Source organism: Phyllostomus hastatus, unplaced genomic scaffold (assembly GCF_019186645.2).
Source record: "Phyllostomus hastatus isolate PE091 unplaced genomic scaffold, TTU_PhHast_1.1 phas_scaffold_129, whole genome shotgun sequence".
Lineage (NCBI taxonomy): Eukaryota > Metazoa > Chordata > Mammalia > Chiroptera > Phyllostomidae > Phyllostomus > Phyllostomus hastatus.
Genome location: NW_025334009.1, coordinates 4,367,100 through 4,384,098, shown reverse-complemented (window position 1 = coordinate 4,384,098; position 16,999 = coordinate 4,367,100). Strand labels below are relative to the sequence as shown.

The 16,999-nt window shown below is 60.3% G+C and overlaps 1 protein-coding gene and 1 pseudogene across 1 annotated transcript; one reads left to right on the top strand and one right to left on the bottom strand.

Annotated features, from left to right (window-relative positions):
- Positions 1–386: 386 nt before the first annotated feature.
- Positions 387–16,633, bottom strand: LOC123830649 (TRAF interacting protein). The gene is made up of 15 exons (XM_045857123.1): positions 16,445–16,633; positions 11,618–11,675; positions 11,097–11,180; positions 9,093–9,132; positions 8,401–8,528; positions 7,191–7,285; positions 6,631–6,744; positions 5,840–5,927; positions 5,143–5,232; positions 4,662–4,750; positions 3,519–3,674; positions 1,695–1,743; positions 1,313–1,465; positions 1,139–1,189; positions 387–921 (listed from the first exon to the last, which is right to left on the bottom strand). The coding sequence occupies exons 1-15, from the start codon at positions 16,540–16,542 to the stop codon at positions 802–804; spliced, it is 1,413 nt and encodes a 470-aa protein (XP_045713079.1). The 5' UTR covers positions 16,543–16,633; the 3' UTR covers positions 387–801.
- Positions 15,313–15,628, top strand: LOC123830650 (annotated as a pseudogene).
- Positions 16,634–16,999: the final 366 nt, after the last annotated feature.

Here is a 16,999-nt window from a genome sequence, read left to right as displayed (position 1 = left end):
GCTGAGGGCCCGACAAAGGCGTTCTGGCTAAGGCAGCAGAAAGGCACTGGGCACTGGGCGGTCCCTTTAGGCCCCCCGACAGAGGCCACCACCAGGTCCCCACCAGACGCCTGTGGGCTCTGGGCTGCGCCCAGGGGACAGTCTCCGGACGAGGCCACAGTGGCCACATTCCTGCTCGGGTCTCTCGTGCCCTCTCAGAGGCTGCGTGCCTAAGGGTCCGAGCCCAGGGGAAGGTCCTGCTTCAGGAAGTCATGCCGAACGGCTTCCAAAGTGCAAGTTCACGCTCCCAGACCCAGGAAGAAAAGAGTCTATCTTTTTTTATTTTCAACACAGAAGCCTCGCCCCATCCTCTCCCTGCCAACCCCCCCCCTCCGCCCACTCCCCATTCTGCTCAGCCCAGGCCCTGCCCAGCGAGAAGCCGGAGCAGGCGGAAGCCCGGGCAGGCCGAAGCTGCCTGGCAGCCTTGAGCACCTTGGTCCGCACCGCCGACCGGTCTGGGCGACCCGAAGCAGCCTGCCAGGTGGGCCGGGCAATAAATAGGGGCCCACAGCAAGGAGCAAGCCCTGCCGGCGGCGGCAGTGACCGCTAGGCCCAGCGTGGCGGGGTGGGCCAGGGCGCGCTGCGGGAAGGCACACCCTCCGGGCCTTGCCCCCGGCCCCACCCTCCTGTCCACCACTGCCTTCGGGGCTGGTCCTGGACTGGTGGGAGGGGGGGCCCTGCCCCGCAAACCCCCGCTGAGCCAGTCTTGGACGTACAAGTCAGAAGCACCCATGTGGCCATCGGTCAGACGCACTGTCCTCTCTACCACAGGAAAGTGTCCAGCTTGGCCTGGGAGGGAGGGAGCCCTTTCCTGGCCCCCGCTTTCCGCTTCGCCTTGGCCTTGGGCTTCACGGGCAGCGGGCGGATCACAGTTGTGTCCGTCTGAAGGAGATGTCAAGGAAAAGGCCGAAAGAGGGGGTTGGGGCGCAGCAGGGCAGGAAGGCCGAGGCTGGGGGGTGGGCCACCCTGCGGCACGCAGCGAGGCCTGGCTCTGCAAACGCGAGGCTGCAGCCCCCGGCAGGCTGGGGCCTGGGGGCGCCGGTAAGGGATGGCGTGGGCTGGACAGCTCGGCTCGCCCAGAGCCACAGAACAAGGATACGGGCTGGATGAATTTTGTCCGGCCTCCGAGACCGTCGAAGCCCGTCCGGACCTAAAGGCAAAGAAGAGAGGAGTGGACCAGGCTAATGAGCCGGGGGGCGGGGGCGGCGGCTGGCCACCGCGCCCCCCCCCCCCCCGAGGGCCGGCACCCGCCCCCGTGGGGAGCCACACGCACCGCGTCCGTGCCGCGGCAGGGCTCTGCCCGGGCCCTCTTGGGCTGCTGCTTCAGGCCCAGGACGGCGTTCCGGATGAAGAGCGGGAAGGCGCCGGCCAGCTCCTCGTCAGGCTCTCCCGCGCAGCGCTGGCCGCCCAGCGAGAGCTGCGTCTCCTGCAGGGGACAGGCCAGGGCCAGACTTGACGAGCTGGTGGCGGGACAGGATCGGGACCCCCGATGCCTCACCGGGGGGCAGGGAGCACCATGCACAGGGTCCCAAGGGCGGCTCCGAAGGGCGTCGGCCCCGGGCCAGGGCTGAGAGGGCCCTCCCCCGCGTGAGCCCGGCTTCACGCTCAGTGCTCAGTCCGGGCCAGGACCGGATGGCGGCGGACGGGGGCCTTACCTGCCTGCAGCCTTTGGGCACCTTCTTGGGAGCGTCCTGCGTGGGAGAGCTGTGAGACACAAGGGCAGAGGCAGGTGAGCGAGCACAGGGACAGGGTGGCCGGGCTCAGCACACACCCCCAGCAGAGCCACCGTGTGGCACGGCTGCTGTGGTGCTGGGCGAGGCCCCTCGGCGGCCCTCTCCGCAGGTGCGGGTCTGCGAGTCGCCGGACAGGCACGGCTGCCGGCGTGGTGGGGGCAGCGGAGAGTGGACCGTGTCCCGGTCTCGTGGCTGCCACTCAGGGCAGGCACCTCACCGCGTCCCAGGCTCCTTGTGGGGCAGGACAGCCCCACTGACCCAGCTGTGCCCCGGTCTGGGCAGACACACCTAACAAGCTCAGGCCTCATCCTGTCTGCCCAGAGAGGGGCTAACACTCCAGGAGACCCTCGGTGAGGTCAGTAGCCCGTGAAGCACTCAGAACACAGGGCCAGGCCACCTCCCTGGATAATCTAGATACCCTGTGTAGGCGGGGCCCGGGGCAGAACAGAGCGCAGCCCCAGGCCCTGGCCTCCCACTCTCAGCCCCAGAGCAGGATGCAGCGTTTCCATGGATACCCTCTCCCCGGTATTCTCCTAGGTGGGCGGGAGGGTGGTGACATACAGCTGACCCTGTGGCTTCTCAAAGCCACGAGCACAGGGGCAGGGGCAGGGCCTGCTGACTCTGGACCCTGTGCTCCCGTCCCCAGAGCTGTGGTGGGGCCACATGAAGACCATGGGAAGACCCCTCATTTGCTGCAATTCCGAGTCTGCGGAGGCTGATCCAAGCTGGGGGCATCCCAAACTCCCCCACGTGCCCTGCAGGCCCTACACACGGTAGAAATGTCTCTAGAAGGCCCGACAACCTGTAGGTCCCGGGTCCCCACTTTCCAGCTTTACGCAGGAGTAAAGGCCACCCGAGGAGGCCCGAGTGCGGACCAGGCACCGGAAGGCCCCCGGCTGCCGCCCGCACGCGCTGGGTGCGCTGCTCATCGACGTGCAGCACAGGTGCCTCTGCCCCGAGGTGGGGGAGGTGGGAACCCAGCCCGCTGTCCCTTCTGTCCTCTCCCTGGCCCCCTCCGTCTCCAGGGCCCAACATCTCGACTGCCTCCTCGCAGGCCCAAGGTCTCTGACTACGAGGAAGCCTGCTCGGCCCCGGAGCCCCCTTACCTGAGCAGCGCGTGTACCTACGTGTACGTACGAGAGTCATTCTCATCCCCGTGCTGAACTACACCTGGTCTGCGTGGCCAAGGAGAAAGCCTCCCCGCCCCCAGTGCCCCTGCACCCCTAGTGGGGGTCCCACCCACCCCACTGCAGCTCCACACAGCCTCCCATGCCTGCCCCTGCAGGCCGCCACCCAGGTGGGGGTGGGGGCCTGGGCTCCGCGGTGTGGGATGGCCCTGCCTCAAGAGTGAGGCTGAGAGACACACAGCGGAGGAGGAGGAGGAGGAGGAGGTGCGGAGTCCCCGGCTCAGGACCCCGGTGGGCAGGCGTTCCACGAGCACACACCCATCACCCCATTAGCCAGTACTGGCCCCCACCGGGACCCCTGCCTTCTCTCCAGTTCACACCCCAACACGCTTGTCTGAAGGGTGACGGTGAAGGGTAACGACACAGTGAGACAGGCTTTGACGGAGAGCGTACTCAGGAGAGGAGAGGAGAGGCGGCTGGGACCAAAGCCATGGTCAAGGCCGGGTGACCCCCACCGCCCCATCCGCCGCTCAGAGCCGCTGGGGCGGGGCCCACAGAGATCCCTCAGCCGCCCCCCCTCCAGGCTGCAGACAGGGCCTGGGGCCTCTGCTGCACTTACTGTGCCGTCTCTGGGCAGAGCTTCTTGGCGTGGCCATGCCGAACGCCGGCGGGCCGGGCGGGGGGCGTATCCACGTCGAAGGTGGCGTTGAGGTCGATCTCGTCGCTGAAGGCCGGCCGCCGCAGCTTCAGGCTCAGCATCTCCACCGGGGCCGGGCTGGAGGTGCGGACGGACCGGTCACTCAGGACCACAGGGGCCGCCCAGGCCAACAGCCCCCCAAGCATCAGAGACGGCCTGGTGGGGGTCCTAGATGTCTTCCAAACACCCTCTGTGTGGTTGGGGGTGCTAGTCACCTCCGGAGGCCACCCTCAAATGATGGAAGTGAAGGACCTTCCCACTGCGACAAAGGGAACCGGCAACCACCAGCAGCGCCCACAGACGTCCCCGAAGTTCTAGGGGAGAGCAGCACGGCTGGGGGGGCCGCAGGCCCACATGGGCTGAGTGGGAGGGCGGGTCACAGGCCATATGGGGAGGTGGCGGCAAGGGGCAGGGGCAGGCGCCCCCAGAAGCGATGTGGGCAGGCTCCAGCCTCGGGCTGGACGCGGGAAGAGGGCACAGCGTGACTTCCCAAAAGACACTGAGAGGGGCTCAGTGAGAGGCTGGCTGGGTCCCCAGGGTGGTGCTGGGGTCTCTGTCTGGGCCTCAGCTAGGCGGCCGGTGACAGACTGCCCTGAGGACGGAACACTCAGGGGCAGGCGGGGGTGGGCGTCTGCTCCGGCAGGGGCCCGCATCCCTCTGCCTCTTGGCTCCCTCTGCTGGCAGCTCCCATGCACACACACACGCTCCCAGCACCAGCCGGGAATTCTTTCCGTGAGTGGTTCCCTGCTTGGCTCAGAATCTGGGGCTGACAGATGCATCTGGTGGGCGATCCCATGAACAGCTGCCCGGGGACAGTCACCGCTGCTCCCCCTTCTGCGACCACCTGTAGGCCCTCTCCGGCCCACCCTGGCCTCTCCTCGTCAGAGCCCAGAACTGCCTCAAAGCTGCTTTCCAGCTAAACCTTCGCTGTCTCCCAGGGCGGGAGCACGGCCACCTTCACGGCCACGTGGACCACCCACCCCACCAGAGCCAGGGGGACTGAGGACCCCTCCCACGGAGCTCTCCCAGCCCGAGGCCCCGCACCGGCCCAGGGGGTCCACCCACCTCTCTAAAACCAGGCGGTTCACGGTCTCACTGTCCACCGGCGGCAGGTTCAGGGTTTCCTGCAGCATCGTGAGCTTCTTCTTCAGGCTCTTGGGGAAGGAAGGAGAAAAGTGTGGAGGAAAGGCCAGGCATGGAATGCAGGCGGACTGCCGAGGGCGCGACCAGCGCGCAGCAGGCCAGGCCCCTGGGAACAGAGCCAGGCCTTAAACCCACGGTGGGGCTGGGGCGGCGAAGCCCCTCCTCTGCTGGTCTCGGGGCTGCAGGCACAAGACAGACTTTGAGGGAAGACCCGCGATGCTGTCTGCCCAGGCTCCAGACCGGGGTCAAGGTCCCCACCCCCTGCCCCGACCCCAGAGGATGCACGGGGCCCAGAGCCACCAGTGCCGACTGGTGCACAGGTCCCAGGCACAGCTAGCCCAGCGGCGCTCCCGGAGGGCACGCAAACCACCCTCGCTGCCCTTCGGCCCGGGGTGACCCTCACCGCGATTTCCTTGTCAGCGTTCTGCAAATCCTTCTGGGCCGACCTCAGCTCCAGCTTGGTCTGGTCCAGCTCCGAGTAGACCGTCTGCAACTACAGAAGCACAGGGAGTGAAGGGTGAGCCACGGGGCGGCCGTGTGCCCCGCCCCCATGGGCTGCTACCCAGCCCGCGCTCGTGGTAGACCAGGGTCCAGAAGGTTATAGGGACACGTGAGGCAGCCCCAGCTCCGGGGGGCTGGGCTGTAGTCCAGCAACGTCCTTCTGGAGCCGCCCGGGAGCAAGGGCTGTTCCTTATACCCTGCAGCCACAGACGCGCCGGGCCCAGGAATAATCGTGGCAGAGCTGACTGAGTCAGGCTCTGAGAGCCCTCCTCCTCTGGGCCTGGTACAAAAGCAGACCTTTGCAGCTGTCGCACTGGGGACCTGTGCTCTCCTGCCAGCTCACGGGTGCCCAGGAGCCAGGAAGAGCAGGGCGGAGCGTGTGTTAGGAGAGCGCCTACATGACCTGCCAGCCTGAGCGGACAAGCCACGTGGCCACAGCCAATGCCAGTGAAGGCCGGTAACCCGCCTCCGTGGGTCCTCCGACAGCCCCACGGACTCGGCCGCACCGCCAGGCCCCGTGGCCTCGCTCAGGAGATGTGAGCAAGCCTGGGAAAAGAACAGCCACCGCTCCCTCCGCCCTCCGCACCCCACTAAGGTACCTTGCTTTTGGAAGAAAACAAGTCCTTCTTCAGCTTCTCTGCTAGCTCCCCGGAGGCCTTGCGCGCCTCTTTCAGGTTCTCGTACTCTCTACACGGGGGCCAAAGAAAGACTGGTCAGACCGAGCACCAGCCAGACACGAAGCCCAGCCCAGCCCCGCCCCTGCTCTCCTTCCTGCTCTGACGCCGGAGCTCGGCAGGCTGGCACTGAGGGGGTCCGCACCCAGTGCGGAGAGAGCCATGCTCCGCCCGCCCTGCAGGTGCTGGTGGTTTGAGAGGGTGCGCGGGAAGCCCCGGCCTCACGCAGGAGGCCCCCCGTGCCACCCGGCCCCCACAGGAGGCATCTGGGATCCGCAGTGCCTGTCAGCTAAGTGGCTGTCTCCCCAAACCCCTGCCCACAGGACTGGAGGATCTGAGCGAAGTCCCGACACAAGCTGGCAGGGTCAGTAACAGTGCTGACGGGAAACAGGCTGCCAGTACCATGATGGGGCTGACAGTTCGCAGAGCTGAGCCGGCCTCCTTGGAATACTGCTATCATCACCCCACTCTCAACAACCCTGAGAGGCCAGTCATTACTATCTCCACTCAGTAAGCTGAGGGCCACAGAGGCTAAAACACAGCTCTGGCCACACGGTGAGAGGGAGGGCCAGGGCTCAAACCGAGGCAACACGGCTCCAGGGCTTGCCCCTTCACCCCGCCCGCGCTGCCTTGCAAGAGCGGGGCAGCAGGTGGGGGCACGGCCGGGGTGCCGCGGCCCAGCTCCCGGGCTCGGGCAGAGGGGCCAGAGGACGCACTTCTTGAGGGACACGCAGTACACAGCCAGCTGCTCCACCGCTGACTGGCCCACGCCCATGTCTCGGATCATCTCCTCCACTTCAGGCCGCTGGCTCTTGAGTAGGTGCTCGATCCTGAAAAACACCCAGCCCACGGCGTTTAAAATCTGGAGGCTGATGGGTAGGTACCCAGTGCAGCTCTGCCTCCCCTTGCTACTGTTGCTATGGCGACAGCCTGGCCTGCCAGGATGCTTTAGCAGGCGGGTCTGCCCAGAGAAGCCCCACAGCAGAGCTGAGCGCAGCTGCAGGGGTGCCTCTGGGGAAGAGGGGGTCTGGCAGAGGTCCTCAAGGCCAGGAGTCCCTGGAGAGTGGTTCTTGGAGCAAAAGACCTGCCAGATCGTGTGGCCACAGGCAACCGGTGCCCAGAGCCCGAGCAAAGAGACCCAGCCGGCCCGAGTCCCCCCTCGGCCTATGGAGATCAGAGCCACAGAGGTGACTCAACTCCCGCCGTGGTCCTGTGGGCTGTGCCACCCGGGGGCGCTGGGAGCAAGGCACAGGGCCGGCCCCCGCTCCACGCTCACCGCTCCATGGTCTGCATCTTGCCCCTGAGCCGGCGGGCCTCCTCCCGTGCTTGTCTGGTCTCATCCTGCTGCTGCTCCAGGAACTTCATCTGCTTCTGCAGAGCAAACACACCCACGCGTACCTGTTGCTCAGAGGGTGGCTCCACCCTGGGACTCTCTGCTTCTGCAGATGCTGAGAACCACGCACCCCGACCCTCGGGGGGCAAGGCTCCTGGGCCAGCAGCCGCGCCGCCTCCTTGCTTGCATCCCCCGAGACAGGTCTTACCAGAGGTGCAGCCCAAGGCCAGCACCCCGGGCCCCTTGTGGGCCGCCACACTCCCGTGCCCCGGCCTCACGGCACATGCTGTGCAGACTCACAGACAGTGGCCAGGACAGCAGGGCCGAGCCCGGGGCAGCGGCCAGGCTGCCCTCGGCACAGGACCACGCCACTGCTGGGAACGCCGTCAGAGGCGCCCACTCTGCAGCCGGGTGCTGACCGCTCCTTCCCCTCCACTGGCCAGGCCACACAGTCCGGACCGGCCACCAAGCAGGAACACGGACAGTGAACAGCTCGGGGCCCAGTCTGTTCGCAAGGACGCCTCCCTTCCCCTTTCGAATGGCACCCCGCGACGACCGCTCCTGGCTACAGGGCCAGAACACCGATTGTGGGTTCAGATCAATCGCCTCGTGCCCCTTGGAGAGCAAGAGGCTCACCGACCCAGGCTGATAGCAAATGCATCTGGATCTAGAGCGGCTGGCTCTGCAGGCTTTGATCTGCGCGGCCAGCTCAGCGCAGCCAGCTTCAAAGGCCTCTGCTCCTCCCTGGGGTCTGTTTGATCTGGCTCCAGAGAGCGGCCCGACCAGGGACTCGAGTGCGGACGGCGGCTCCTCCGGGCCAGCTTCGTCAGTGGAGTGCCCGCCGCTCTGGAAACACGGCCCAGCCGCACCAAGGTCATGGCTGAGCAGCCCCTCCACGGAGTGTGGGGGAGCCCTCCCCTCTCCGAACTACTTGGGACAAAGTGTATAGGTGTGGCCCACGTGGCCTTTTTCCTACGAGCCAGGTGGGCACAGTTTGGGGGGCTGGGGGGCCAGGGGACTCGCCTCCCTGTTACAACGGCGCGCACCGAGCCGCTGCCCGAGGCAGGACTGGCTGCGTCTGGCGTGGGGGGGCCGGGCTGGGGCTGCGTCTCCCATCTCCCATCAACCGCGCCTGCGGGACCTGGGGACGCACCTTGAGGGTGGAGCACAGCATCTCGGCCTCGTCCAGGGCCCTCTGCAGAGACTCCACGGTGGCGTTGCGTTCATCCAGTGTGGCCCGCAGCGTGTCGATGATGTCCTGGCTGTCCCGTTTCTCCCTCTCTGGAGCGGGCGGGGGTGGGGGCGGGCAGGGACAGACCCACCCACCTGTCAGCACGACAGCCTGGGCTTCTGGGCCCCTGCAGCCCACCCCAGAGACAAGTGACGAGCAAGCCCCAGGCCAGAAAACCGGGTGGCGAGCTTCTCTCTCTGGCACGCCCCGAAGCAGGGAAGCCGAGCCAGAGCCTCATTCACGGGACAAGACCCTCTTTCTGCGGCTTGGGTCCCCCTGGGTAAAGACTCCACTGCTCCCCACTCCCACGGGCCTAGTTATTGCATCAGCCCAGAAGTCATGCAGGTTCCTGCCAAACTCCGTGGCCGACACCTCTCCTCCACACACTCTGGTGCGTCAGGCAGCCCCTCCCAGCCCGGTCCTGGGCGAGGTGGATGGCTTCGGTCACCAGCCCTGCCTCTCCCTTTGGGTCATGGGCTTGGGCAAGACGCTCGGTGCACAGAGCAGGGTGAGGCCCGGCCCCACCTGCAGGCTGGAAGCTTTCCTCCCAGCGCCGCTCCCGCCAGCTCCCAAGTCCAAGGCTGCCCACAGGCCCTCGTCTCTCGCTAACTCACCTTTGTGGGACAGCTGGGCCCTGACGTTGTCCAGTTCATTCTGTAAGGCAACACCCACCATGAGCAGCAGCAGCAAGACACCATGGCCGGCCTCCCCCGGCCTCCTCGGGGCTGTGGGCCGCCCATGGGGGGTGGGGCGGGGAGGATGAAGCCTGTTGCTCTCTGCTGCCCCCCAGGGCCAGGCTAAGCCCACCATGCAGACATACGCCTTGCTTCGACTCCGTGCACTTTTTTTTAAAAAACCGGGCAAGACGGGGGCAGACAATCTCAGGGACAAGACCCCCAGAAGGGGAAAGAGGCAGAACGGAGTAAGAGATGAGAGGCTGGGCCTGCGCACTCCGTCCCCTGGCGGCGGCTTCCGCTGCTTCCTCGGCCCCGGGCCGGCCCGCACCGTCTCTGGGCACCAGCTGCCCTCAGCGGGGACACAAGGTGGCCATGGCCAAGGACCCTGGGCCACCACTCCTGCCCTCCAGCCTGGGCTCCTGCCTGCTTCAGCCCACCTTTCTTCCAAGCTCTAAGCTGGCTGTGCGCCACAGATCTGCCAGCCCAGGACGGAGTGTGGCCGGTGAGCCGGGGCAGCTCTGGGCCCCGGGGTGAAACCTCACGCGTGCCAGGTCCCAAGCAGGCTGTGTGAGCCACTGAGGCCTGTGTGCGCGCCGCGGAGCACGGCTGCAGGGCCGCTGAGAGGCTGGGGTGAGGCTCAGCCCAGGCCCTGCTCACGAGCCCAGAGGGTTCGACATCCCTGTGGGCGAGAGCGGGGGCGGGGCCTCGTCCACAAGCAGGAAAAGCAGGCTCTGCAGAAGCAGCAGGCTTGGCCAAGGGTCCGTGAGGACCCTTGCACGGATGGAACCAGACAGATCCTCCTCCAGACCATCCTCCCCGGGTCAACACAGACTCAGAACCTCACGCGTGACCCCGTAGGTGGAAAAGCCCCATGTGGCCAAACTGTCCACTCAGGACTCCGGGGCAGGTAGGTTCGGTGGCCGGGCCGGTCAGCGCGGGCCGAGCGTCTCCAGGTGGAAGTGGCGGGCCGAGAAGGGCGTGCAGGGGCCGCCCAAGAAGGAAAACTCCCCCGGGCCCCCGGCTCCTGCCACACGCACGCAGGTGCGTTCCAAGCCCTCGCCCCCCTGTCTCCTGGATCTGACTTTGAAAGCTGGAACGAAACGGAGCTGCCTTTGTTGCCTGTATCACGGGGAGGACACGGCTTAAAACTGGGAGCAGTTACCATGACGATGAACATGCTGGCTTTAAGCACAAAAGCTCCATGTTCCCGAAGCAGGGAGGTTTCAAGGACACCATGGCACCCTGGAGCCAGGGCCAAAGGAGCCCTGATCTGACAGAGGTCCCGCAAATTAGCCCTCGGGGCCCGGGTTCCCTTGCGAACCCCAGCCCCACTTGCTCGAGGTTCCTGCCCACCGGCCCCCTCGCGCGCAAAGGAAGCCGCATCTCAGACCCAGAGGAAAAGCAGCAGGGGTGCAGGAGGGGACGCACCCATCCTTGTCCGCAGTGCGGGCTTCTGCCCCGGCTGCACGGGCTGTTTCCGGGGGCTCCGCCCTCTGCTACTGGCCCGGGAAAGGCACAGGCGCCTGGTGTGTGCCCAGCTCCCAGGCAGTGTGAGACACAGCCAGGTTTGTAAACAGAGGGTCCGTCTATCTTCCCCAGCTGAGGACTAGAACTGTGTTCTCATCTGTCCCTAACTGTCCGCACAGCAAAGTGGGCCAAGGAGGATGGTCGCAGAGCCTTGGCAAGGCGAGGGGGCCTTGAGACAGCTCTCTGACCCCGAGTCAGAGCTGCTTTGGAGTCCCACAGGGAAGCCTCACAGGGCACGTCCCCACTGAGGGCCTCAGTTTTCCTTGTTCTCTGCTCTCCTTGCCTCTGCCGTGAACTTCCTGCCAAGTCTCCCCTCCGCAAATCTGCCCCCCACTCTGGGCACTCTCCCTGGGTGGGGGCAGAGGGAACCCTCAGAGGCTGGGGGTGCAGGGGCAGGAGACGCATCCTGGGTACCTTTAGGAATTCGGCATCTAGGACGCCCTCCTCGTCCTGGGCAAGGTCAAAGAAGAGCTTATTGATGATGGTTCTCTTGCCGACCTGGAGGGGGAACGAGAGAGAGTGAGCGCACGGCTGGGTCTTGGGTAAGGAGGACGGTGGTAGCCCTGTCGGGGCCCCGAGCCAGTGATTGGCTGGTGGCTACTGACGCCTTGTCCCTGCAGACCCAGATGGGGACCCCTCAGAAGACTCCCCAGCTCGAGGTACCGGGCACTGAGGAAATAGGGAAAGGCAGCGAAGGGGGCCAGATCTGCCCAGGGAGAGAATGAGCCAGGCAGCGAGGCATCTGCCAGCCGCCCGTGGGCACAGGCAGGCCTGCCGAGCCGCTCGGAAGCACTGCTGAGCTTCGACCAGCCTCAAACCATGAGGGTCCGAAAGGGTCGAAGAAAGGTGTCGGCTTCAGAGACCTTTCCTCCTTCCTGCACGCTGGCAAGGAGGAGATGCCTTAGGCTGAGGTGTTTCCGCCCCGCCAGCCTCACCTGGATTCGGCACTGTGGGCAGGTCCGACTGGGCGCTGTATCGAACCACTGGATGAGGCTGCAATGAGACGCAGGAGAACAGACCGGTGAGCCAGGGCTTGGCTGGAGACACATGGGCCGGTGGGCACTCTGACCGCAGAGGGGCCTGTCCTGCCTGTCCTGCCCTGCCTCGGCCGACGCCTGCCCACACAGGGGACAGCGCCACGGGCGGTGACAGCACACCCCACGAGGCCCTTTCCTGGCCCTGCTGGCTTGGCCCTTCCCACCGCTGAGCTGCTCTCTTGTGAACCTCCTAGGCTTCGACAGGGAGCGACAGTCAAAACCCAGGGTCCCTCGAGATGGGGACCCTAATAACACCCCCTCTTTAGCTGAGACTCCAGAAGGCTATATTTTCAAACAAAGGGAAAACTAGAAGTAAAAGCAAGAAACGGTAAAAGGAAAACCCAGCCCAGCTTTGCATCATCTGTCTGGCTGGTCCAACAAAACCTCAAGCCTTAAACTTTAAAGCCGCCCCCTACGAGCGGACTCCCCCACGCCCGGGGACAAGGGAGACACAGTGCTTTCTGGAAGATGACACCATCGTCCTGGGCCTCTCTTCTATAGATGCCTTTTCAGATACTACACACAACATATAATCCAAGCTAACCATACACAACAGAACACTACACAGCAGTGAGAACGAATGAATCTACGACTCAGAAGAATGTTATAAATGAATCCCAAAAACATAACACGGAGGAAGAGACGCCAGATACTAACAAAAGGTATACCATGCACGACTGCGTTTACATGGAGTAGAACAGTAGGCAAGACTCATCCGTGCTGGGGGAAGTCAGGACGGCGGGTCCCCGCACGTGAGCGGTGAGCGGTGAGCGGGAACCGGACGGGCGCACGGGCGGTTCCTGGACCGCTGGTGTCTTCTTTCCCGTCTCCTTCAGCTTGTGACAGCTGTGCAAGCCACACCTCTACTGTATGTGCACTTTTATGTGACAGGCTATATTTCAACAAAATAGGTTTTTTTTTAAGTAAACAGTCGCACGAGAAAAGAAGCGCTAGAAGTGCCAACGAAGACACACCCTCAGAGACGTCAGACACGGGCCACGACACGACATGTGAAATAAACCAGACCAAGACTGCAAATATTGGTAGAGGATCCGAAAATAAAAGGTGACCAAGCAGAAGTGCTAAAACTGAAAAAATGGCCAAAGTTAAGAAGTCAGCGGATGGGTTTCACAGCAGTCTGGGCACAGCTGAAGACTCAGTACCCGGAACAGCAGGTCGGAGGCAAGACCGAGAATTAAAGAGATGTGAGCCGCACAGAAGACTCTGTGAGACAGTGCAGCGCTCACACGCAATCGGGAGTTCCAGAAAGAGCGTGAGGGAGGATAATGTCCTCGCCCGAGAAGGCTACCCCCTAATTTCTAAAACCCGTGAGTACCTGACCTTCTATGACAAGACTGGTTTTGCAGAGGTGGTTTACTAAGGGTCTTCAGATAGGGGATTATCCATCCAGGTGTGCCCCGTGTGATCACAAGGACACTACAAGCGGACAGGAGTGTCAGAGGCGTGCAGAGAGATCTGAAGAGGCAACACGGCCGGCTTTGCAGATGGAGAGAGGGGCCGTGAGCCAAAGGGAACCCCCACCCACGAACCTCGAGGTTAACCCAGCACGACCCACTTTCTACTTCTGACGTCTGGAACTATAAGACGACATGTCAGCGTTGCTGTAAGTCACTAAGTCGGTGGTCATTTGTCACAGCAGAAATGACAAACTAATATAGAAGACACAATGGAACAGAGGCAATACAGGAAGAGATAATTGCTGGTAATTTTCCAAAGCTAATTAAAGAGATCATTCCACAAATTGAAGAAATTTAATGAATCCCAACCACGATAAGAAAAATATTAACAAAGAGAGCTGAGGTGCCTACTTAACTGTCAGACAAAATAGACTTTAAGGAAGACAAAAAATCAAAAGGTTATAAGAGACAAGAAGGACTTTATATATTGATAAAAGTTCCAATCTGAGAAGCAATAACAATTATAAACACATATGCACCTAACAACAGAGCCCCAAAATATATGAAAAAAATTGGAGAGAATCGAAGGGAGAAATCGATAGCTCTACAACAAAAACTGAAGATGTCAATACCCGACACTTTCAATCACGGACAAAACAATCAATCAGACACAGAGAACTGAACAATGAAATAAAGCCACTAGATCTAACAGACATGTATACTCCACCCAATAACAGCCGAATACCTATTTTTCTCAAGTGCACATGGAACATTCTCCAGGACAGACCATATGTTGGGCCACAAAACAAGTCTTAATAAATTTTAAAAGACTGAAATCATACAAAGTATCTTTTCTGATCACAATGGAATGAAACCAAAAATCAGTAACAGAAGAAAAATGGACAATTCACAAATACAAGGAAATTAAACAACACGCTTTTAAACAATCAATGGGTAGAGGAGAGATTACAAGGGAAATTAGAAAACATCTTAAATGAATGAAAACACAATATACCCAAGACTCATGAAAGACAGCAAATACAGTGCTACTCGGGAAACTGATAGCTATAAACACACACGTTAGAAAAGGAGACACCTGGAGAGACGGCCATCACAAAAACAAGACAGAGACAGAAAGTCACAAGTGTTGACAAGGACGCGGAGAAACTGGAGCCCTAGTGCAGCTGGTGCGGAAGACAGCAAGGCAGTTTCTCAAAAAAATTACTCATCGCATCACCCATGACCTAGTACTTCCACCTCTGGGCACAGCCCAAAAGGAATGAAAGCTGACCCACGTGGCTCAGTCGGCCAGGCACCATCCCACAAAGTGAAAGGTCGTCGGTTTAATTCCCGGTCGGAGCACAGGCCAGGGTTCAGTCCCTGGTCATGGCGCAACCAACTGGTGCTCCCTTTTCTCTCTTTCTTCCTCCCTCTCCCTCTCTCTAAAAACAAAATGAATAAAACATTTTAAAAAGAGAAATGAAAGCAGGGACTCGAACATATATACTCGTATACCAATATTTATAATAGCATAATTCATAGTAGCCAAAACATGGAAACAAACCAAGGTCCATTCACAGATAAAGGGATAAGCAAAATGTGGCATTTCCATGTAACAGAATATTATTTAGTCATAAAAGGGGATGAAACTCTCACCCTGGCTGGATAGCTCAGGTGATTAGAGAGTTTCCAGATACCAAGGTTGTGGCTTCGATCCCCGGTCAGGCCATTTATGGGAATCAACCAGTAACTACATAAATGTGTGGGACAACAAATCGATGGCTTCTCTCTCTCTCTCATCAATTTTTTTAATTAAAAAATATTCTTTTTTAAAAAAGGAAAAAATTCTCATACATGCTACAATATGGATTAACCTTGAAAAGATGATTCCAGGCTCAAAAACACACCTACTGTGTGATTCCGCTTTTATGAGACCCCTAGAATAGGAAACTTCGAGGAGACAGAAGGTAAAATAGAGGTTTCTGGGGGCTTTGAGGATGGGGGATGGAGAGCGATTGTTGAAGGGGTACAGTGTTATTTGTCTGGAATGATGGAAAAGTTCTGGAAATAGATGGTAGTGGTTACACAACATCGTTAACGTACTTAATGCCACTGATTTGTACACTTAAAAATGGTCCAAATGAAAGGCATCTTTGAGCTCACCGAGTCAACCCCATGTGCAAAGTTCACCCTCCCAAGTTAAAGAAAAAATTATGGACAAAAAGTTATCATTGAAATCAGATGGTTGCCACCATGTCCATGGAATACTGAGGGAATCTGATTCCTTTATGACTCTTGTGGACAAAAAGTTATCATTGAAATCAGATGGTTGCCACCATGTCCATGGAATACTGAGGGAATCTGATTCCTTTATGACTCTTGTGCCGGAGAACATGTGGACAGATAATACACTGGTGGGCAACAGAACTATATCGAAATGGTGGCAAAAGGAGGAACCACTATCATGTTAGAAGCCTCAGGGAGAGTATAAACAATGGCTGTGTTCACCCCTCTCCAAAGGGTCTATTTTAAAATAGGGTTGTGTACTTTTTCATATTGAATTTTCTTTGTTAAATACTTTGTAACAGTCCAAAAATGGTTAAAATGATAAACTGTATGTTATATACCTTTACTGCAATAAAAAATAGTTATAGTAAAAAAACGAAGAGAAAATAATAGTAAAGTTTGTTATGCACAGTTTACCACAATAAATAAAGGAGCGAAGGGGCCCTGGACCAGCCCACCCGCAGCTGCCAGAGGAATCTTTGCCCACCGTCTGTACTCAGTAGAATGGCCCCATAGGGTCAGCAGCACGGCTTGGTCAGGGAGCACCTCCTTGTCCTTAGATGTTAACTGACTTTTGCTTGCGGTGTCTGACCCAAGAGATCACTCTGGAGAGAAGCATTGCAAACCGTCAAGCAAACCCCAACAAATCGGGTAGCCAGAGGCCTACCAGGTTTCTACCTCGAAGAATCAAAAGGGCTCGTCAGTTTGGTGAGAGCTCGCCTCCGCCCGGGCTAATAGTTTTGAAGTCACATCTCTTTGCAAGCCGATCACGAATGCCCCTACTCCTTCCTCTCTTCACTGAGCTAACTCGGTCCCCCGGGTCTCTCAGCTCAGCTGTCACCACCGGCGGAAAGTCTGCCCTGACCCTCCTCTGCCCAGGTCGGAGACCTCTGGGGCCCCGTCTAGTGCCATCCTCATCACCCGTCTGGGATCCAGGGGCTGGCAGCCCAGAGGCCCGACACCCCCCAATCCTGTAGCAGTACTGGAGCAGGCGCCCAGCCCCGAAACAGTGGGCACTCACCACTGCAGGTGGAAGGTGTGGCCGCAGTGGATGGCGGCCACGTCGCGCGAGTGGTCGAAGAAGTCAGAGCAGATGGTGCATAGTGCACGGATAGGCATGATCACTGGACTCAACAGGCCCAGGCAGCCGAGGAAACCGCGAAGGATCCAGCTTCTTGGCCGCGCCCCCGCGTTTCAGCTCCTTCAAATTTGGCTCTACAGCTCGACTTCCGGGGTAGGACCGGAAGTGGCTATACGAAACGTGGAGGTGGAACCTGAAGATTGAGTTCGGATTGGACGAACCCTCGGGGGCGGGGCTCAACGGCCCTGCGACCAATTAGAATCACGGGGTGGAGCGCGGGCCGGAACCAGTCGGAGGTACAGCTCATAAGGTTCTGGGGAAGATAACCCGCACCGAAAGAGCTCAGCGCAGGATCGGGAGCGGGAGCAGCTAGGCTGCTGGCCAGGACGCTTTCTGGGGCAAACCAGAGCTGATGCGAGGCTTGCCAGTGCGGCACCGGCTCCTCGGCCCTGTTCTCTCAGGGCAGCATTCTCTGAACCTCGGGAGAGTCAAGAC

Coding starts and splice junctions, on each gene's coding strand:
- LOC123830649 (XM_045857123.1), bottom strand. CDS start 16,542: ATGCCTATCCGTGCACTATGCACCATCTGCTCTGACTTCTTCGACCAC. Junction 1,466..1,694: donor TGCCCAAAGGCTGCAGGCAG/GTAAGGCCCCCG, acceptor TGTCCCCTGCAG/GAGACGCAGCTCTCGCTGGG. Junction 1,190..1,312: donor CCTGCCGCGGCACGGACGCG/GTGCGTGTGGCT, acceptor CTTTGCCTTTAG/GTCCGGACGGGCTTCGACGG.